This window comes from Pan troglodytes, chromosome 14, assembly GCF_028858775.2.
Source record: "Pan troglodytes isolate AG18354 chromosome 14, NHGRI_mPanTro3-v2.0_pri, whole genome shotgun sequence".
Classification (NCBI taxonomy): domain Eukaryota; kingdom Metazoa; phylum Chordata; class Mammalia; order Primates; family Hominidae; genus Pan; species Pan troglodytes.
The window spans coordinates 118,305,874-118,327,689 of NC_072412.2; the positions used below are offsets into that span (position 1 = coordinate 118,305,874).

At 50.5% G+C, this 21,816-nt stretch overlaps 1 protein-coding gene across 12 annotated transcripts in view; it reads left to right on the forward strand.

The window, feature by feature from the left end:
• The first annotated feature begins 2,364 nt into the window (after positions 1-2,364).
• The window catches only part of ATP11A (ATPase phospholipid transporting 11A), a 198,081-nt gene continuing 178,629 nt past the window's right edge, over positions 2,365-21,816 (forward strand). For all 12 annotated transcript variants that reach the window (XM_009427269.5, XM_509744.9, XM_009427270.5 and 9 more), the window contains exon 1: positions 2,365-2,549. In XM_009427269.5, coding sequence (XP_009425544.3) covers positions 2,511-2,549 — 39 coding nt within the window. In that variant the 5' untranslated portion in view covers positions 2,365-2,510. The remainder of the gene's footprint in view (positions 2,550-21,816) is intronic.

Sequence of the window (21,816 nt, forward strand, 5' to 3'; positions counted from 1 at the left end):
TGCCACCAAGGACTCCTGCTCTTCTCGTCTTCCCAGGCGGCCACCCCAGGGTGAAGATGCTCTTCCGGCCACCTTCTCTTGTAAGTGCAAAGGGCTGCGGAGCACCAGGCATTGCATCCAGACAGGGAATGCAACATCCACCAGGGAAGAAGGAGCATTTCCTCTTTATGTTCCTGTAGGAGTGAGAAAACCTTTGCCAGACAACCCCCAGCAGGCTTCCTGTTGGGACTCATTGACTTGAGCTTGTTTGAAGCCAATCGTTGGAAAGAGAAATGGAGTTACCAAGACTTCTCAAGAGACAGAGTTTACCCTTAGCCACACAGAGTGGATACCTGAACCAGCAAGGATAGAGAGGGCATGGCTGCTGCATTGGCAACCAAGAGTATTCACAACAGAATGAAAAACAATTCACATTTACTACTGAATAAAGCAGACACTCCTGACAGACAGGCAGCCTTGATCTAGTGCCTTATACAACCTCTGATTGCGCCTCGACCCCAATCCCACAGTCACAGTTTACAAGGTAGAAGCTTAGTCAAAATCCGGCTTCAGCAGTCAGGGTTCTTGCAGGAAACTGAAGGTGTTCTTGGGAGGGGATTTGGAAGCGAGTTTGATGAAGGACTGTTTGTTGCGGTGCGGTCATGGCTCAAGGATCCTTCAAAGGGTGCTGCTATTTAGGGACCAGCAACAATGGCAGACCGACAACATGCCTCACCCTAAGAGGCTTGGGGGCGGGGAGAAGTTCTGTTCGTAGAGCCTGGAGGAGTTATGCAATGGAAAGGGCACCCAGGAAGAATCGTGGCCACAGAGGGAAACCAACACTGGTGGGTGTGGGGCCAGGCCAGGAAGGAGAGGGGAGGAGGCCCCTGCCTCTCTCCTACCCGGTCTGCAGCAGGTGTCCCTGTGGGTGAAGATCCACTGAGGGGGACCGCCAGCTTGCTGAGCACAGGGCAGGCCGGAGCAGGACAGGCTGGGATGGAAAATGAAGAATCGGTGCTTTAGCCGACAACAAATGGGAGCCGTTTACTGTTTAGTCACTATGATTAGTGTTCACTAGTACTCATTTCTCTTCGTCTAAAAAGTGGCCAACACCATCTCTTTTCCACAAGCACTCGGGAGAACATTCATATTCAATTGCCTTCCTAAGACCCAGACGGGGCAGCGTTCTCCACAGGCCACCAAAAGGTGTTGCCTGTTTGGTTTCATCAGTGATTATCTGTGGCAGCAAGACAGGAAGTTTGAAACCAAGTACCTCAATTAAGTCAAGGCTGACCGTGGAATTAGAGAACAAGTGTTTGTTACCCCGGCCAGGTCACCCTAGGGAAAACAGGCATTCTCTGGGATTGAAATGGTGGTGTTTGCGTGGTAAATAGTTCTCAGTCCAGTTCAAAGCCAGCAGCATTAAGGACACGCCACCGGGAGCTGGAGACCAGGCGAAGCTGAGCTCCTCTGTGGTTCACCAACCCCTCAGGCCGCCTAAGTGTCTTCTGCTGTCGCAGCTTTGGGGACAGAGGGACAGAAGGGTTTCGGAAACAGGGGCCTCTTGTCTGCACCCTCCCCTCCCACTGACAGGCTGGCAGCCCAGGGCAGCCACCTGAGGAGCGTCCCTGTGTCTCTCCACCTGCAGAGCAGGAAAAGCCTGCGGGTCGGTGGCGCCACGCTGGGGCGAGACCCAGCTTCGGCTCAGGAGATCTCCCACCCAGCCGGACTCCCGCTCTCTCCCCGCGGCCCCCTCCCACACTCCCACCTCGCCCCGCGATCTCACTGCCCCATCGAGGCTTCCGGGCGGAGGAGAAAAGTTTTCCGGCAGGAACCCGGGAAGGAAGCCCTGGGACCCTGGCTGAAACTCCGGGTTTCCCCAGTGCCGAGTCCCTTCCCCGCCGCGCCCAGCGCCTGCGCCCCGGGAGGCGGAAGCAACAGGGGAGTTCCTCCCCGCGGCCTCTGCCCTCTGCCCTCTGCCCCCAGGGTCTGGGGCCCGGGCGGAGGCGCGAGGGGGCAGGGCTGGCGCGCGGGTGCGAGCGCGGGTGTGGGCGCGGGGCCGGCGGGGGCTGCGGCCGCGGGGCGCATGCTCACTTGCGCCGGTGACGTGCGCGCCCGGAGCAGGGGCAGGAGCCAGCGGGGCCCGGAGGCTCCAGAGGGCGGCGGGCCGGGGAGGAGGAGACTCGGGAGGAGCAGAGCGCAGGCTCCGCCGCGGCCGGGGTGCTCCAGCCGAGCCCAACCGAGCGGGCGGACCGACGGGGAGAGAGAAGGCGCCAGAGCGCGCGCGCGGCCCCGAGCAGCAGCCTTGCCGCCAGTGGAGCAGCTGCCGACGCGCGGGGCCGCGGACCCAGCATTCGCCGGCCGGGCCGGGCATGAGCGCGGAGGGGCCGCGGCCGCCCCCTGCACCGCCCGGCGCGCCGAGGCCGTGACCGGAGCGGGGGGCGCGGCCGCACTAGTACCCCGGAGCCCATGGGCGCGCCGAGCCGGGCGCGGGGGCGCTGAACGGCGGAGCGGGAGCGGCCGGAGGAGCCATGGACTGCAGCCTCGTGCGGACGCTCGTGCACAGATACGTGAGTGCTCCCGGCGCGGGCTGGGGGACCCGGGGACCAGACAGACGCGGGCCGGCCCCGCAGCCTGGACCCTGTGGCCGGTCCAGCCCCGGGGTCCCGGGAGGTCTCCGATGTCTGGGACTCGGACCGCCCCCGGGGACGAGCGGGATGCTGGGGAGGGGCCTCGGAGTTGACACCCTGGGGCTTCCGACGGGGTCTAGGTGGGCACAGCGCGTGGCCCCCGCCCCGGGCGGCCACCTGCTCCCTGGCCGCGGCCGCCTGGCGCCCCCTTCCAGCCCGCAGCGCCCTGGGGGTCCCTCGGAGAGGCTGGCTGGGGTTCGAGCTGTCCCGGCGGACCGGGCGCCCGGAGAGAGCCAACTTCGACCCTGCCGGGGCCGGGTCTGGGGAGGAACCTTCAGATGCGGCTTCCGCGCAGCCGTGTCTGTAAGATTAAGGGATTGGGAGGAAGCGTTACACTTCTGCAGAAAAAGGTAGCAATTGTGTTTGTTCTTTAACACCCCTGGGGGATTCAGAAGCGGAGTTTGGAATCTTTTTATTTTTTACCTTAAAGTAACCAATTAGATCAGAAGTCCGGGGTCGTCTTGGGTTCCTCTGGAATCTGCCCCTTCAGTGATAAGCAAGTGAAGAGCTCAGGAGGGAAGACTCGGAAGGGGAAAAGTTGATTTTGTTTTACACCAGAGGAGGGGAAACCGGAATCCCTGGCGTTAGGTGTAAAAGGGGGTGTGTGGCCGGGCGCGGTGGCTCACGCCTGTAATCCCAGCACTTTTGGAGGCCGAGGCGGGCGGATCACGAGGTCAGGAGTTTGAGACCAGCCGGACCGACATGGTGAAACCCCGTCTCTGCTAAAAAAAATACGAAAATTAGCCGGGCGTGGTGGTAGGCGCCTGGGATCCCAGCTACTCAGGAGGCTGAGGCAGGAGAATCGCTTGAACCCGGGAGGCGGTGGTTGCAGTGAGCCGAGATCGAGCCACTGCACTCCAACCTGGGTGACAGAGCGAGACTCCGTCTCAAAAAAAAAAAAAAAAAAAAATGTGTGTGTGTGTGTGTGTGTGTGTGTAGGAGAGGAAGAAAACTGTCCCAAGCACAGCGTTTCCTGCCACTGTCTTGCACAAGAGGCTTCATTGTTCCATAGAGGCTGGCGGTCACTGGTCAATCACAGGTTCGAGAAGTCGCATGCACCGGGTTTGATACTAGAGAGGGCAGTATTATGGGAACTTTGTTCTTTCTCGGCATAGGAATTACCTCAGGCAGCCTTTCATATTTATGAGCTTTCTTTAAATAGGAGACCTTGGCCAAAGATAGATAGGTTTCTTTTCAGTGGGGGATGCCAGATCAATGCTTTCCCCCGGATTTATTTATTAACCAAAAACCTCGGAGAGTCAAGGAGACTTGAGTGCACCTTACATCGTTTCCTGATCTCGGGGAAGCCTTAGGAAGGTCAGCCTGATTTACTTAAGTGGAGAGAACTCACCCCTGGTGATTCTGATGATTCCGATGCTAGATCTTGAAAGGCTTGGCTCCAGGAGCCTTGTGTTACTCCCTCACTGGTGCTCGAGCCCCCAGTTCAAATCCTAATGTGAGTGGTAAACCTGTGTTTCACTGTGGTAACGTTATAGAAGGCCCAATCACAGTGACTGTAGGTAACCTGCAGTGTAAGAGAAATGCTTTATTGGGCGGAAGCTTCTGTTCTCAGTTGTGTCGCTCAGAAGTGTGGGTCCCTAGACACCTTATTTTCCTGCTTTGTTTCCTTCGAGCGAAATGGAAGAGGGAAGGGACTAACATTCACTTTGCCCGCGGTGTTCCCAGTTCATTCCGTTCCCTTCTAACACTCAGTGTTAAAAAGGAGGGTCACGTTGTGGGGCCAATGTGCAGCCTCTTTCCATAGAAATGAGAGATGGATGGGCCAGCCCGGCTCACCCTTTGGAGAATCCCCCCTTCCCAGCCGGTTTCTGACCCCTTCATCTTGGGAGGGGGACAGACAGACGTCCAATTTTGATGCTTGACTCCCTTTCTCCAGGCCTTCAGCTGTTTTCTGTTATATAGATCTATATAAGTGTTTGCGTAGCTTGCATTTTTAATTCCCCTTTGCTGTATTATTACGCTTATGGCATCACATTTTCTTTTAATCTAAGCGGTAAATATTCTTTAGCGAACTTTTCCAGCATATACATTATTGGATAACGTCTCGGGAATACGAGTTGTGGGATAATATTATTTCTGTTTTTCTCATTCCACCTGTGTTTTTTGCAGTGTGTTCATCTGGCTACCTCACCCATAGTTACACACAGAGCCATTCATCTCTATCATTTTAAGTTCATGTCTATGGTATTAAACTAATTTGACTTTTTCCAGAAACAGTCATGATCTGTTTTCTTGTAATTTCGTTATCGTCCACTATGTAGGACTAAATTATATTTCCTTTTGCTACAGAAAAAAGAGTCTGGGATTGAATACTCATATTTCCTCATGGTTTCCTTATGTGACTTACTTTATTAAAAAGGATAGATAAATAGACCCTGTTCCTTCTTGGTGTTCACATAGTCAGAATTCCTGGGACAAAGAAAGCTTTCCAGCTCCTTCTGATGTGTGAGGGTGGCTAAAAGATAAAGAAGTCCTTGGAAAACATTGCTGTAGGCATTTTATTGTGGATTAACCCTGGAGAGATAGCAGAGGCAAATGAGTGAGAGAACAGATGAAGGTTAGGCCAGGGTAGCCAGGGTACTCCACACTGTGTGTTACTGAACAGCTGAAGGTCAGGCCAGGGTAGCCCGGGTACTCCACACTGTGTGTTACTGGTGGTTTGGGTGTTTGGATGGACAGGAGCCATGCAGAGATACTTTGTATTTGTAAATGGTGCCGTGTTTGTATACCACGAGGAGTGCTTGTGCTTATGGGGTAGTGTATGCTCCCTGGGGTGATGTATGTGCTCTGGGGGGCGCGGGGAAAAGCGTGTGTGCCGTGGGGTAGTGTATGTGCTGTGGGGTAGTGTATGCTCCCTAGGGTGATGTATGTGCTGGGGGGGGGGCGTGAGGTGGTGTATGCTCTCTGGGGTGATGTACGTGCTGTGGGTACGGGGAGAGGGGACGGGGTGGAGAGTGTGTGTGCCGTGGGGTGGTGTATGTGCTGTGGGAGCCATGGGGTAGCATGTGTGCCGTGGACTGGCGTATGTGTTGTGGAGTAGCGTATGTGCTATGGGGTAGCATATGAGCCATGGGGTAGTGCATGTGCCATGAGGTAGTTTGACGTCCATGACGTAACACTTTAAAAGCACTTCTAGGCCAGGCGCAGTGGCTCATGCCTGTAATCCCAGCACTTTGGGAGGCCGAGGTGGGTGGATCGCCTGACATCAGGAGTTCAAGACCAACCTGGCCAACATGGTGAAACCCCGTCTCTACTAAAAATACAAAAATTAGCGGGGCATGGTGGCGGGTGCCTGTAATCCCAGCTACTCAGAAGGCTGAGGCAGAAGAATTGCTTGAGCACAGAAGGCGGAGGTTGCAGTGAGTTGAGATTACACCATTGCACTCCAGCCTGGGCAACAAGAGCGAAACTTGTCTCAAAATAAATAAGAGGATTTTTAACAGCATGGATGGAGAGCTAGTTCCATTTCCTCTTCAGAGTTGTAAGGTGGGCAACACCGATTCAGGTAGTTTAAGTTCCGAGAGAAACCAGGGCAGCCTCAGCGGGTAGCTTAGATACTTTTCTTAGATACTCTCTGGGCAGTGGCCTGAATGCTGAGTGGGAGCCTCCCTGCCCTTCTTAGCCATGTGGCCTTGGGCAAGTGGCTTAATTCCTTCTGCCTCAGTTTTCTCCTCTGAGGGTAAGAGCAGTACTTATTTCATAGCTATTGTGAGGGTTGAATGAGGTAATCTGGGTGGAGAGCCAAGAATGGGGAAGCTCTCAGTCCGTTTGTCATGCCTGGCTGTTAACATAGCTGAGTCCCTGGGTAGGGTTGGCTGGGGAGAGAGCAAACCTATGGGCTGCCAGTTCTGCCGCTCAGCTACCTGTGGGTCCCGGCCTGCTGGCATCGTGGGTCACAGGGGAGGTAAACCAGGCACCCTGACATTGAGCATGGTGTGGAGCTCAGGTAGGATTCAGAAAGCTTTACACGCTGTGGTAAAACAGCCCTCGATCTCTGTAAGGCTGAGCATCCCGGCCCGGGCAGGACACTTCCCTCCCTCTTCCCTTCCATGCCTCTATGTAGGGCATTTGATTTTTCTTCAGAGTTCTGTGGGTCAAGAACTCAGTCTTGTTATGATCCTATAATCTTCTTTCAATGATTCAGCCCAGATATTCCTTGTTCGTTTTGTTCTTTTGCCTGTCAGAGCTTCTGCTTGTTTCTACCTTACCATTCTTGCTTCTTAACATTCTAAGAAAACATTGAAAGATCTGAAGGGTTTCCTTGCTGACAGTAGATAATTACTTTCAACACACACTGTTATAAGTTTTTTCTAAGAGAAAAATAAACATTTTTGCTTCCCGAGAACTTGAAGCAGTGCTATATTAGAGTGTGTTAAACCTTCTAGAAAGTCCAGCTATTTATATGCATGCATACATATCTGCTTCTTTATTACCAAATGGTGTATAATGTGAACATCAGTGTTCAATTGTGAGGTTGCCCCTTCTGAAAGACAGACTTATTTATTTAACTCAGTTATGCCAGCCCCTGTTTTAAAATTTTAGAAATGCCACATAATTTTGGGGTTTCTTTTCCTAATCCAGGATTAGACGATCCAGTGGGGCCTTGCTGTTGTTCAGCTGCTGGAGTCTACACCACAGGAGCACTAAGTTAAGCTGCTTTAGCTGCCAAGGTCTTCAGGTATTTGAAATAAGTGAATCCTGAGGCATAGAATCCAAGACTAATAATCTGTCTCCAGCAGTGTGGTGGCAAGCCTGCAGTACAGACTCGTAAAGTGTTCATAATTAACAAATGTTTAACCAGGCAGCTCATCACACGAATTCACCAAGCACCCTTCTTGTCTTCAGGGCCTCGTGTCTTCCACCTGGACATTCTAAAGCAGTCTGCCCAGATGCATAATTTCACCTTTGTGTCTACACAAAGGTTGAATCATTTCCATTGCTTTTTGGAGCCCTGTTGAATATCTGCTTATTAGGAACAAGCATCTTGAGGTGCTTTTATTTCTTGCCAGGGAGTGAATTTAATAACCTAGAGGGAAAAAAGTTTGTATTATTAGGTTTGGCTATAGTCAGCTAAATTTCTAGGGATAAGAACACTGTCTTCAGTTTACAGTTAGTTAAAATTGTGTTGAATCCATGAACAAAAATACATAGTTGCTTAACTACACATGAAATCCTCTATTTACAGATGTATTAAACCCTAAAACCCAAAATACAAATTGTTCTCTGGTGCTTGGAGCATATGTTCAATAGAAACAGGGTTAATAAAAGATTCTCAAGTCCCAGACTTATAAATGTTTTTTAACCAAGTTAAATGCTGGTAAAAATGCTATTTATTTGCAGTAAAAATCAATAGCAAGCAAGTTTTACAGAGTAGAAATTCAAGAAGATCAGATAAGGGATGATTTTCTCTTTCACTTGGATATTATTATCTGAGAACAACAAAATGGTACATCCCAGAGGTGCCGAGGTTAGGCGTCGGAGTCTGACAGACCCACATTCAAGTTCCGTCTCGGCTGACGGCTGCGTGGCCTTGGCAAGTTGGTTGCCTCCTGTACGCTTGGTGCCCCATCTGCAAGGTGGGGACTATGATGGTGCCCACCTGGTGGGTCTGTGCAGTGACGGGACAGGTCACGGCGCTCGTGCACGCTGGGTGCCCAGTGCACGGGGCGTCTTTGTTGCGCGCATGGATCTGCGGCTGCATCACCGTCCATGCTTCTGGGCTTCTTAAGGAGACCGCGTCTCACCTTGGGCTTTCCGGAACCTTCTCCCCGCACTCCTCTTCACGTGGAGAGTGGGTGACCTTGCCCTGCTCTCCCGGGGAGAGCGGTGGTCACTGGCGGGAACGCCCCTGCCACGCCCAGCAGCCTTTCTGCCTCTGCCCTTGCCTCCTCCGGTTGGGGCGAGTGACCCGTTCTGCCGAAGTCCAGTCCCGTGTGTGCTCCGGCCCCGTCTCTCTCCCTCTCTGAGTGACACTGTCTGCCCTGCTGCTTGCCGTCCTGCTGTTGGCACCACTTTAGACCCCATATTTCCCAACGGTCCCCCTGCTCATTTTTTGACTTCCAGCTACCGTTTTTTTTAGCAGGTTGCCCCGTGTAGCTGACCTCCTTCCTTCTCCTGTCTCTTCTGTGCCTACCGCGGGGGGTTCCCTTACCAAGGTCTCCATCACCCCTAGGCCCACCTCCCTCGGGCCCCTCTCTGCCCTTACCCTCCACCTCAGCGACTCCGTGGGGCTTTTGTGATCCCAGCTGCAGTTAGCGAGTGCCCCTGTGTGCTCAGAGAGACGCCAGTGAGCCAGGAAGGACAGAGACCCAAGTCCCATCCCTCTGGGGCCCCCTTGGAATGGGGGAGGCGAACAGGAAACCACCACAGTGAGTGTTGGGGTGCCCCGCAGGCGACGGTGCTGAGAAAAAGAGAGTGGGGTTGGGGGCAGTGCATGCGCAGGCTGGCGGGTGAGTGAGGCGGGTGGAGGATGCGTGGGTGCAGTGCTTGCGCGCAGTGGGTGGCGGGGTGGACGAGGTGAGGGCCTGGCCAGGTGGGTGCTTGCGTGTCCAGCCTGAGGGGCGGCCCACGCAGCAGCCTCTGGGAGGCCTGGGGCCTTCCGTGGGCTGCTTCCTGCGGCGTCCTGCGGGCTGGCCGCCCCTCGGTGGGCTCCGGTGCTGGCCTCTGCCTTCCCCAGGGCCACGGTGGGCTCCTAGTGGCCTTTCTTCCCTCTCCATCAACATCCTTGTCCCAGGAAGAGGCGTCCACTGCCTGCTACACGCCACCCAGCCGTGTTCATTTCCGTGTTCCAGTGTCACCCGTGTGCCTAGAACGTTCCTGGCACAGAAAAGCCACGCAGAAAACAGCTGCTGGGCCAACACCGAGACCCCAGGTCATTAGTGTTAATCACAGTGATGAAGAGGTTGCCCTTGGCAATTCGGAAGGGAATTCAGGGAGAGCAGCCGCAGTGCCCTGTCCCCAGAGCCTGGTGTCCAGAGCCAGAGTTCCGAGGGTCTCCTCATAGTTTTAAAACTATTTTATTTTTATTTTTTATTTTTGAGACAGAGTCTCACTGTGTTGCTCAGGCTGGAGTGCAGTGGCTTGATCTTGGCTCACTGCATCCTCTGCCTCCTAGGTGCAAGCAGTTCTCCTGCCTCAGACTCCTGAGTAGCTGGGATTTGTGCCACGACGCCCGGCCAGTTTTTTTTTTTTTTTTTTTTTTTTTTAGTAGAGATGGCCAGGCTGGTCTTGAACTCCTGACCTCAGATGATCCGCCCACCTCTGCTTCCCAAAGTGCTGGGATTGCAGGTATGTGCCACCACGCCCAGCCCTGAAACTATTTTCATTTTAAAACGATGAGTTCCTAAGAACTAGACTCTGATCCCTGGAAACAACATGCCAACCTCTGGCATGCGGGACCTTTGCTTTCCAGGCAGGCATTTCCCAATTTTGTCAGATTCTCAAGGGACCCCCTGCCCCTGCTAAAGTTAAGACTCCTGTGCTGGGACAGGCAGGCTCCTCTGATGTGGCTGCACGGGCGCACTCAGCAGCCTCGATACAATTTGAACTTCTTGCTGACATTTGAACACAGAGGACGGCACATACATCCCCACATTTCCCCACTTTTTTGGAAGTCTCGTGACTCCTGGCCTGCTGGTTTCCCGAGGACCGCTTCTGCTGGAGCGATGGCCACTTGGGGAGGGTCGGTGCTCTCCACTGGCCTGAGTTGCTGGGCCCATCACTGCTGCGTCGAAGCCTGAGACCACCCCACCCGGTCCCAAGGAGGACACGGGCTTTTCTGGTTTGGTTGAGACTTGCAGAGCCTAAAGAAAACTGCTGAGTTGTTTTTGCGAGTTACCTAATGGTGCCTTAGCTGCTGCGTGCTTTTGTCCCATGGTGCGTTTGTTTGTAATTCACCACAGCAGTAATTGCAGCAGAGCCGGAGAGCTTTCTCCTTATTACATATCCTGAGAAGGAAGCCCTGGCAGCCGGACCTGAGAGAGGGTGATGTGGCTCACTCATGCAGGGATGCTGGGACATCAGGCTGGGAGTCAAGAGATGGAATTTTAGGCTTTCTCTGCCACCTTTTACCTTTGTAACCAGGGTTGATGTGTGAACCCTTTGGGCAGATTAATCATTAGTTGCCTCTTTAAACCAATCTTTTATTTATTTATATTTATTTATTTATTTTTGAGACAAAGTCTCACTCTGTCACCCAGTCTGGAGTGGGTGCAGTGGCGCTATTTCGGCTCAGTGCAACCTCTACCTCTTGGGTTCAAGTGATTCTCATGCCTCAGCCTCCCAGGTAGCTTGGATTACAGGCGCCTGCCACCACGCCTGTCTCATTTTTTAATTTGTATTTTTAGTAGAGACAGGGTTTTGCTATGTTGGCCAGGCTGGTCTCGAACTCCTGACCTCAAATGATCCATCTGCCTCGGCCTCCCAAAGTACTGGCATTACAGGTGTGAGCCACCGCGCCTGGTCTTTAAACCAATCCTTTAAATATTCTCCATTTTCAAAGTAGAGTGGGAAGAAACTGATTTTTCTATGAATAAAGATTGTGTAAGTCGTTCTTTCAAATGTGATTTGTGTTCACATTCAGAAATTTGTTAGACATATTTTCACTTATTTGCAAGTGCCTTTCCTTACAGTTTTTCTGCCACTCAACTCAGATGAGTTATTCTCAAGGATAAAGACCACTTAGATGAATATATTTTCAAATTCTTACTCTGAATGTGTTTAAGTAACCACCCTCTACCCCGTTTGGCAAAATGTTTCCTATTTTTCAGTGGTTTTTATTTTATTTTTTGTGGCTTTCAGAACCAGATCACTTCTTGGAAGGCATATTAGAAGTTTGCAGTTGAGACGATAAAATAAGTCACTTTTTCCTGGAGGTGGTATTATGTCACACATCATTTGGTATCAAAATTTCCCCCGGCTGTGGCTGCAGAGTTGAAGGACATCAGCTGGCTGCGCTTGGGGTTGGTGGTCCGTTGTGAACTCTGCACCGTATAGTGTGTGTGCTTTATGTGCAAACGTTTTAACAAAGACAGGTTGCTGCGGGCAAGAAGGGTTTTAACTTCTGTTCGTGTTACTTCTGCTGAGTTGGAAGGAGCACATTTCACAGATGATGTCATTGGTGGAGGCCGAGCCTGCCAGCACCTTGTCTGCGTGTGCTTTGGCTGGACGATGGTCTACACTGGGCCCCTGTGCAGCCTCCTGCCGGGGAGCCTGTGTCCCACCTGGCTCTGCTCTGAGCCATTCATGTCACCTCCAGAGGCAGCTGTAAAATGAAACTCATGGCCTTTGCTGTCTCTATTGTCCTGGGTGGTGAGGATCAAATGAACCTTTATTAATGGACATGAAAATAACCTTGTAATTTCATACACTGAAATTACACTTTTCGTACGCTTTTCAATGTAACACATTGTAAAGCGCTGTAAAAATATCTCAGGAAAGGGCTGCCAATTTTTGTCACATCTCATGTGACAAAGGTAATTTTTTTTTTTTTTTGGCTTGGAAAGGGAACGAAAATAAGATCATTCTTCCTGGTAGGAAGGTAAAAGATTTTAAAGAGAAGGTTTGTTACATGTGAAAAAAACGATTTGATCAAAGGCATAATTGGTTGAATTATGCATTCGACAAGGATGGAAATTACACGTTCAACAAAGATGTGAAGAGCGTGCAGCCTGGCAAGGCATCTCTGTCCTTAGCGTGCCCACCCCCAATACGGGAAGGGCAGGAGAGGCTGGCATGAAGCACCCGTGTTCCGTGCTGTGGGCACCTCCGGGAGGCAGCCTGGGACAGGCAGGTCCTGCTCCAGAGAGAGAAGGGGCTGCCGTCCGGCATGTCTGGGAGGCTGGGTCCTTCCTTCCCCAAGGGTTGTATCCACAGCCCCTCTCGATCCTCACAGCAGCCCTGTGAAGGAGCACCGTGCCATCCTGTGACAGGGCAGCCGGGTCTCATTGGCACTGGGTGCTGAGGGTGGTGGGTGGGCGTGGGCCTTGATGCCTGACTCTGACCTTGTTCTCCCCGGCGTGGTCTGCACCCTGTGAAGGGTGAGTGAATGCCCTCCTGGCCCAGTTCAGCCCCAGGTTGTGCCTGTTGTCCCCACATCGTTAATAATTATCCATAGCGTCCCCTTCACTCGCAGAAGCGTCCGAGCTTAGACAGCAAGTTCCACGGCCACTCCAACCTGCGGTCTCAAACCCAGGGCCTGCAACTCCCGCCATGTGCCCCGTTCTGCTTGTCACCTGCCTCGCCCTGAGGAGCCTCCAGCTGCTTCAGGACTTGTCCCCGTGCCACACATCCAGGGCAGTTGTTCACTAGCATCCCCGCTACCCCTGAATCCATCTCTACGTGCGTGGGATTGGACCTGCTTCTCTCGCCCACTTATCTGTGTATCTCTGAGTAGTGAGACTTCCACGTTAGCACTGTGGGGAAGAGGCTGGGCTTGGCTCAGCTGCTGAGGGATCAGCCGACCCCAGGTTGCTGCGGCCCTTTCAGGAGGACGTTGGGGGGCAGGAGTGGCCGGCGGCCACCTGAGAATGGGAGTGGCACCCGAATATGTGGAATACACAGAAATTCAAGTCCGCCTGTGGCCGTCTCCACGGTCCTTTCTACCATGATTTCTCCGCGTCCCCTGCAACAGCGACCCATCCCAGCCAGGAGAGGAGAACTCTGGGAGGTTGCTTGGCAGTTACAAGTGTGTTAAGTATTGTTGCTGCGTGCTTATCAGTTAGGCTCAGGCACAGCTACTAACTTCCAGGCATCTCGGCAGTGTCTGGCGTTTGGCAGTCAAGTTGTGTTTAGTTTTGACTTAAAGATTAAAAGGTTATAGAATACAGGAATAATCTGCCTTTTGAAGGAAAACTTGCCAAGTTCGCCTGACCTTTGAAATGCCGAGAATCCCAGAGATGTTGAAGGAAGTGCCCAGAGGAAGATCTGGTCCACAGTGGGTATTCAGCACACTGATTTCTTTCCTATAAAAAATTATCTGTCAGGGCCGGGCGCGGTGGCTCATGCCTGTAATCCCAGCACTTTGGGAGGCCGAGGCAGGCGGATCACGAGGTCGGGAGATCGAGACCATCCTGGCTAACATGATGAAACCCCGTCTTTCCTAAAAATACAAAAAAATTAGCTGGGCGTGATGGCGGGCGCCTGTAGTCCCAGCTACTCGGGAGGCTGAGGCAGGAGAATGGCGTGAACTGGGGAGGCGGAGCTTGCAGTGAGAGGAGATCGCGCCGCTGCACCCCAGCCTGGGCGACAGAGCAGGCTGTCAACACATTTATAGCCCCAGCAATGGACTGAGGTGTGAGTAGGTTCTGCATTGCCCTTTTCCTCCGAGTGTTACCCCCGGCACTGTGCTTGTGTCTCGGCATCCTGTGGATGGGGCCTGCGGTTATCCAGCTGGTGGTTCATGAGCACACACATGCCTGAGGAGATGGATGGAGACAGGCGTTGCTAGTAGCAGTTCCTCCTCTTGTCACAGAGTGTGCAAAAACACTCTTAAGTACAGCCTGGTGCGATGGGTCACGCCTGTAATCCCAGCACTTTGGGAGGCCGAGGCGGGTGGATCACCTGAGGTCAGGAGTTCGAGATCAGCCTGGCCAACGTGGAGAAATCCTGTCTCTACTACAAATACAAAAATTAGCTGGGCATCGTGGCGGGCACCTGTAATCCCACCTACTCGGGAGGCTGAGGCAGGAGAATCGCTTGAACCCAGGAGGCAGAGGTTGCAGTGAGCCGAGATCGCACCTTTGCTCTCCAGCCTGGGCAACACAGTGAGATTCTGTCTCAAAAAAAAAAAAAAAAAGAAACCACTGTAAGTACAGACACCGTAGCAACCACACGGAGGCCCCCCGCCCCGCCCCCCGCGTGTTCCAGTGGGAAGCAGAGCCTCGGAAGGCGTGCACACGGGGGGTGCGTGATGGTGTCTCCCTCTGCCCTCAGATGGCCAGGCCTCGGGCCCGATGTGCCAGGGTGGGTTCTTGTGTTCTGCGGGCTTCTTGTCCCTTCTGTCTGCTGTGTTGTGCGTGCGTCTCTCTGGGTGGCCTTGGCCGGGCTTCTCTCTCTGTGAGACAGGTGCATCTCTCAGGGCTTTCTTCGTTCTGCTGATATCTATCCCCTCTCAGGTCCACTCGGTTTCAAAAGCGGTAACTAAACTTGTCTAACACATGTGCATGAGAGGAAGGTGGCCAGAGGCATGGGTCTGAGGGCTTTGCTTGAAGGGCGGGCAGTGTGTGTGTCTCGCAGCGCCCCCACCTCGGTGTCTCAGGGCCTTGCTGTCTTCCGGCTTTTTCCCAGCGTCTCACCAGCAAAGTGAGTTTATGAGAATCACGTTAACACACAGGCTTGATGATTGAGAAAGCAGATGCTGAGAATGTGACTATGGAATGAATAATTTTCATTATGAAAAACTGATACATTGTTTACGACATGATTCTCTGAGATGCTTGTTGCTGAGATTACAAACTTAAATGGTTTTATTGTTATTTAAGCACCTAGCATCTTAGTGTGGAGCTGAACAGTTACTGCCTGTGTTTCAGAGAGCTCAGCCGCTGTTACAGAATACTGCAGGCTGCATGGTTTACGCAATAGAAATTTATTTCTTGTAGCTCTTGAGGCTGGAAATCAGATCAGGGTGTCTGCATGGTGAGGTCTGGTGAGGGGCCCTCCCGGGGGGCAGGAGGCTGTGTCCTCCCAGAGGCGGGGAGAGAACTCTCTCCCTCCCTCCTTGTAACCACACACCAATCCTGTCTGATTAGGACACAGACCTCATGATCTCATCTAATCTTAAGTACCTCGTAAAGGTCCAATCTTCAGGTCCAATCACATTAGGGGTTAGGGCTTCAATATGAGATTTTTGAGGGGATCACAGTTCAGCCCACAGCAGTGTCCTGGTGACCGAGGCACTATTTAGATGGTGAATATTCAGACGGATGGGAAATGGCAAAGAGGACAGTCAGAAAAACACATTACGCCTTGTCTGTTGCTTTGTGAAATAGATGACAGAAGCATGTTCCACGAAGTCTGGAAAGACACAACGTAATTACTTAGTGAGAATGGGTTATTTTTTAAGTTGTGGAACAAAGTTAGGTAATTTGACCCTTCTTAGATGTAACAGACCGCAGTTCCCGTGGTTGGTTCGGATCTAAGGTTCTGTGTATTTATGTCTTCTTTTTGCTTTTTTTTTTCCACGGGAGAAAGCTGGTAGGGGAGAGGTGGTTGGTATTAAAACAATGGTATAACGTATTGTTTTGGTGTTTGCATTACAATCCAAACACACAGCATCTGGCTTATTGACAAGACAGATGTTAGGGTTTACATCACAAAACGGGATTGGGCCTGTCTGCTCAGTAAACTCGGAGGCTGCCGGATCATGATCTGGTTCTTCCAGTAAATGGAATTGCTTTTTGGAGCCCATGCTCTGCTCACCTGCGTGTGTGGAGGAGGACATCTTACCGTTGACAAAATTGGACCGTGCTAGTTGGAAGTTGCACTTGAAATGCAGGTCAGAACAGCGGGAAACGCTGGTCCTGCTGTCCCAGGCGGGGGAGTCACGGGAGGGCTCCAGTGCCACACCACCCACACGTCAGCCGCCATGTGGGTTCCCCAGGCAAGCAGTGAGTTCCCAAGCCAGCGGTCGTCCACCTTTCTGGGTTAGTGTCTTTTTAAATAATCAAAGGTCTTTACCATCCATTAAGTACCGGCCCAGTTGTCGTACGCACAACTCAGAGGTGATCGTAGGTTGTGACTGCTCCCAGTCGGTAGTTAGGGTGGCCTCTGGCGATTGTTGGAGGAATTATGGGTACTTTGCGCTCTCTTTCACTGAAAATGCAAGGCCAAGTGGCTCCAGCGCTCAGCAGAAACCATAACTGGTTTTGATGCTCTTGGGAGCCCAAGGCCACAGTGGCTGCTCTTACCCCCGCGTTGTCTTATCTGGAAAGGTCTGTGGGAGGCGAGGCTCTGACTGCGGCGCGCGTCTCAGGTTTGTATCTGGGGCACGTGAGAGTCTGAGATGGGCTGCGGGTGTCCCCCTCCCTCTGTACTTGCTCAAGTACAGGAGCAGCTCGCCTGAGTCTGAGATGGGCTGGGGGTGTCCCCCACTCTCTGTACCTGCTCAGGGACAGGAGCAGCTCACCCATTTCCTTCATTCTTTCTGGCTTTGTTGCTCACCATTGCCTGGGAAGGAAGTGGCTGCCTAAATAATTAAATAATCTCCTGCTTCAGAGAAAAGAGGATTTCCTCCAACCTATTTTCAGCAAAGGATTAGGGACAATGAGGTCCTGCCAGTAGAATGCCATCTAGATTTTGGTGTGGTTTTCCAAGGTCTCAGATTGCCCACGAAGACGTGGAAATGGCTTTCAGACCTCAGTGGGACCCCTGGTGTGGGGGATGGGAGGTTTGCAGGCAAATGGGACCACAGATTCTCCTTCACTTTCCGATAAAATGCCTCACACACGTGGAATAACCGGCATCTCCTTTTCTCTCTAGAAAGTGCAGTGAGGTGACGTGATTTCACTCAGATAAATGGAGACAAACCATTAAAATATTAGGTAACCATCAAGTATACACGTGCTTTTTTGTTTTCAGTAATAAATGACTTTGGTATAAATCTGAAAGCAACACACGTAAAAAGAAAGCTGGAGCGACTGTCATGGTGGCTGGAGTTTCCTTTTGTCCTCATTTCTGATGTTATTTAACGCCTTTTACCATTTCTCGGATGTAATGTGGAAACAAAATGTGCAGGCCCTCGGCAGCGAATGACACGTAGAGAGGGAAACCCTGGGATTCTTGTAGGGAAGGGTGTGTGATGTCCTCAGCACACAGGGGTGCTCAGAGAGAAACCCTGGGATTCTCGTAGGGAAGGGTGTGTGATGTCCTCAGCACACGGGGGTGCTCAGAGGGAAACCCTGGGATTCTCGTAGGGAAGGGTGTGTGATGTCCTCAGCACACGGGGGTGCTCAGCAGTTGATGTTCATCCCGCACGCACTGAGCAGCTGTTGTATGCACTGAAGATTCTGTGGGGAGCAAGAGGTACAGGCGCCCCGGCTCTCCTGGAGACTGGGCAAGGATGGAAGGCACATGGCATGTAGCACACCCGCTGTGAGGAGGCGCCAGGGACAAAATGAGAAGGGAAGGGTGTCCGGGAGGGGGCATGGAGGATGGGAAGCCGGCAGGGGCCATCAGAGGACAGCTCCAGGCAGAGGAAGCCCCCCAGGAGGGATGAGCAGAGGCCTAGTCTGAGACCTAAGCAGGTGTCGACTGCCCCTTTAGTTTTCTTGCTCAAAATACAGAATATATGTGTTGCTTTTCAATAGTGTTTTAAGCTTGTTTAATATTATACGGCCAAAGGAGGAAAATGTTACATAGTAGGTAAATTTGGATGATTTTTAACATTATAAAGATGTATTGCTTTATTGAACGAATATACAATAAATTGATTTATAGGTAATTTTTTTATTGTGGCAAAACATACATAAACTTTACCATCTTGTCCATTATGAAGCGCACAGTTCCATGGTGTTAAATACACTCAGTGCTGTACGATCATCACTGCCATGTACTTCCAGATCTTTTTCATCATCCCTAACTGAAACTGATTAGGGGCAATTTTAAGTAGTTTCTGCATCTACTATTGTGTAGCTTGCTTTTTGGGCAACACTCTTTTTTTTCATCAGTGAAAAAGATCTTAAGGGGTGAAGAGAAGACATTGAAACACAAGTGCTAGTTACATTTAAATGCAGGATGGACCGAGATAGGAGGATTTTTTTCTTTTAAATAATTGGCCATAGTAAAAGGTAAAAAGGTAAAAACTTGAATGTGAGGACTCATTTGCACTTCATATTTTGCTTAATATGCTGAGAGCTGCAAGAGAGGAGGATCTGGTGTTTCATCTTAGAGCAAATCATACTTGATAGTAAGAGACAGAAAGTCATAAAAGCGTGATGTTCAGCAGGCAGGACATTTAAATCATACAGCTCATAATGATGTTAGTTGATGGTGTTACATGATTCCATGGCTTTTTCCTAAGTGTGTTTATAAGAAATTGGAACGAGGATGTTTTCTGTGGCATTTTCTTCCAGGAGCTCGGTTCTGCTAATTGCTTGGTTTGAATAAGTGCTCTCTTTCCAGTTGGTCTATAACATTTCTTTTACTATCTAAGAAATTATGAAGAAATAGATTGATTAATTTGAAAATTACATTTGAGAGTATTTTCCTGTAAAATTGTTGGTTCTGTGAAAAACAATTCCTGTTATTTCTTCTCTAAATACGATGAGAATTTTTTTTGTTCTTATATTGAAATAGCTCTTTGATTTCCTAAATTGCTGTGCTGCTTTTTAAAGGACGGCATGGTTTCAGAAGCTATTAGGTTGGTGTAAATGTATTGGTGGTTTTTGCATTGTTGAAATTTGCTGTTTGATATTGGAATACGCTCTTAAATCAATGTGGTTATGCCACACATCATTTTAATGTGAATTTCTCACTTTATGCTTTTTTGCGACTGAGTTATTACTTGCCATTTATGTTTATTTTAGACTGTGGAAAAGACGTTAGACAAAAAGCAAATTCGAGCGGTTTTCTTATTCGAGTTAAGAATGGGTTGTAAAGCAGTGGAGACAACTCAGCAACATCAGCACCGCATTGGGCCCAGGAGCCGCTGGGAACCACTAAACGAGCATACAGTGCAGTGGTGGGTCAAGAAGTTTGACAGGCTGGGCGTGGTGGCTCACACCTGTAATCCCAGCACTTTGGGAGGCCGAGGCAGATGGATCACCTGAGGTCAGGCGTTTGAGACCAGCCTGGCCAACATGGTGAAACCTTGTCTCTACCGAAAATACATAATTAGCCCTGTGTGGTGGCACACGCCTGTAATCCCACCTACTCAGGAGGCTGAGGCAGGAGACTTGCTTGAACCCGGGAGACAGAGGTTGCAGTGAGCTAAGATCACACCATTGCACTCCAGCCTGGGCAATAAGAGTGAAATTCTGTCTCAAAAAAAAAAAAAGAAGAAGAAGTTTTGCAGAGGAGACGAGGGCCTTGAAGGTGAGGAGCGTAGTGGCTGGCCTTTGGAAGTTGACAACGACCAACTGAGAGCAATCATTGAAGCCGATCCTCTTAAAACTACACGAGAAGCTGCTGAAGAACTCAATGTAGCCATTCCACAGTCGATCGGCATTTGACGCAAATTAAAAAGGTGAAAAAGCTCAGTAAGTGGGTGCCTCATGAGCTGAGCGAGAATCAAAAAAATTGTGATTTTGAAGTGTCATCTTCTCTTATTCTACACAACAAAAACAAACCATTTCTCGATCAGATTGTAACGTGCGCCGAAAAGTGGATCTTATATGACAACCAGTGACAACCAGCTCAGTGGTTGGACCGAGAAGCTCCAAAGCACTTCCCAAAGCCAAACTTGCACCAAAAAAAGGTCCTGGTCACTGTCTGGTGGTCTATGCCGGTCTGATCCACCACAACTTTCTGAATCTCCACAAAACCATTACATCTTGAGAAGTATGCTCAGCAAATCCATGAGACGCTTTGAAAACTACAACGCCTGCAGCCGGCATTGGTCAACAGGAAGGGCCCAATTCTTCTCCATGACAAAGCCCGACCGCACGTCACGCAACCAACACTTCAAAAGTGGAAAAATTGGGCTGCGAAGTTTTGCCTCATCCGCCATATTCACCTGACCTCTCACCAACCAGCTACCACTTCAAGCATCTCGACAACTTTTTACAGGGAAAATGCTTCCACAACCAGCAGGATGCAGAAAATGCTTTCCAAGAGTTTGTCGAATCCCAAAGCCTGATTTTTATGCTGCAGGAATAAACAAACTTATTTCTCGTTGGCAAAAATGTGTTGATTGTAATGGTTACTATTTTGTTAGTAAAGATGTGTTTGAGCCTAGTTATAATGATTTAAAATTCACGTTCCGAAACCGTAATTACCTTTGTACCAACCTAAGTCCCCTTATTATTAGTAAGAAACTTAATTGTAAAATGGAGTAATTATATATTTTACATCGTTAGACTCATTTAAAAACCGCAAGTATAGCATGAAATTGACTAGAAACCCTATTTGGCAGGCAATCTTCGCAGTTGACAGAAAAGTAAAACGTAAAAGGAGTATTAATGGCTTTTCCTTAGCACCCTCACTCACAATTTTAGTTCATTAAAAAATGGGTTGATATTGATTTCTATCAACATGTCACCCTTGCAAACCTCAGAGCGACTGAGTCTGATGGACAGTTTCTCTCACAGCAGCTTCCCTGGCTGTCACTCAGATGTGGCCTCTCACTGTGGGCCGCACGTGGGCTGCGTGTGGCCCTGTGAGTCGGTCCCACCCCTGCCCGACAAGCCTGTAGCTTTGGTCGTCTTCCAACGAGTGGCTCTCCCGCCTGTGTTTTGAACTCATGGAGGGGGAGGGGGAGGGGGAGTTTGTGCAGAGAATCTAGGATCATGTGCATCTGATTTTATTTTTTTAATGGGCCTGGCCAAGGAAGAGAGAGTGATTTGGTTCCTGTCTTGACTTGAAGACCCTCTGGGGCAGGCACACGTTCCAGGGTAGACTCCAGGAGGGATGGGTGTGATGTGTCTGTAGGGTTCCAGGCGGGAAGGGGAGTGCCGGAAGCAGGTCTGGGAGGGGGAATTGGGTGTCCCCAGCCAGCCTGTCTCAGGGGCCCGTGTGGGACTCTTGGCCAGCCCTCTGTGCCCCTCCTGGCTGTGTCTTCAGGACTAAGCTCTGATTTTTTTTTTAACTTACCCAAATTCCTTTCTAAGGGGTCTGGGGAGTCATGCCCTACAAATCATAAATTCTCATCAGATGGGTTTTATTTAACCCTGTATATCATGACTTACTTTCCAATCTGACTCTGGCATAACAAGGAAGAAAATCAAAATGTTTTACCCCAAAATATATTTCCTTGTCATACCTTGAAATTGCCCTGCAAGGTCACTTGTGGGAAAAATCCACATTCTGTAGAGAATCCTCTTCCCCCTTTGTTTTCCTTCTTTCCTTTCCAGGTCCAGACAATAATCAACTAAGATCCAGGCACCCTTTTAAGTCTGATAAAAAGCAATTTACAACCTGCCTTCTCTGAAGTCCGCTATCTAAGAGCTTCCTCTGCACAATAAAACTTGGTCTC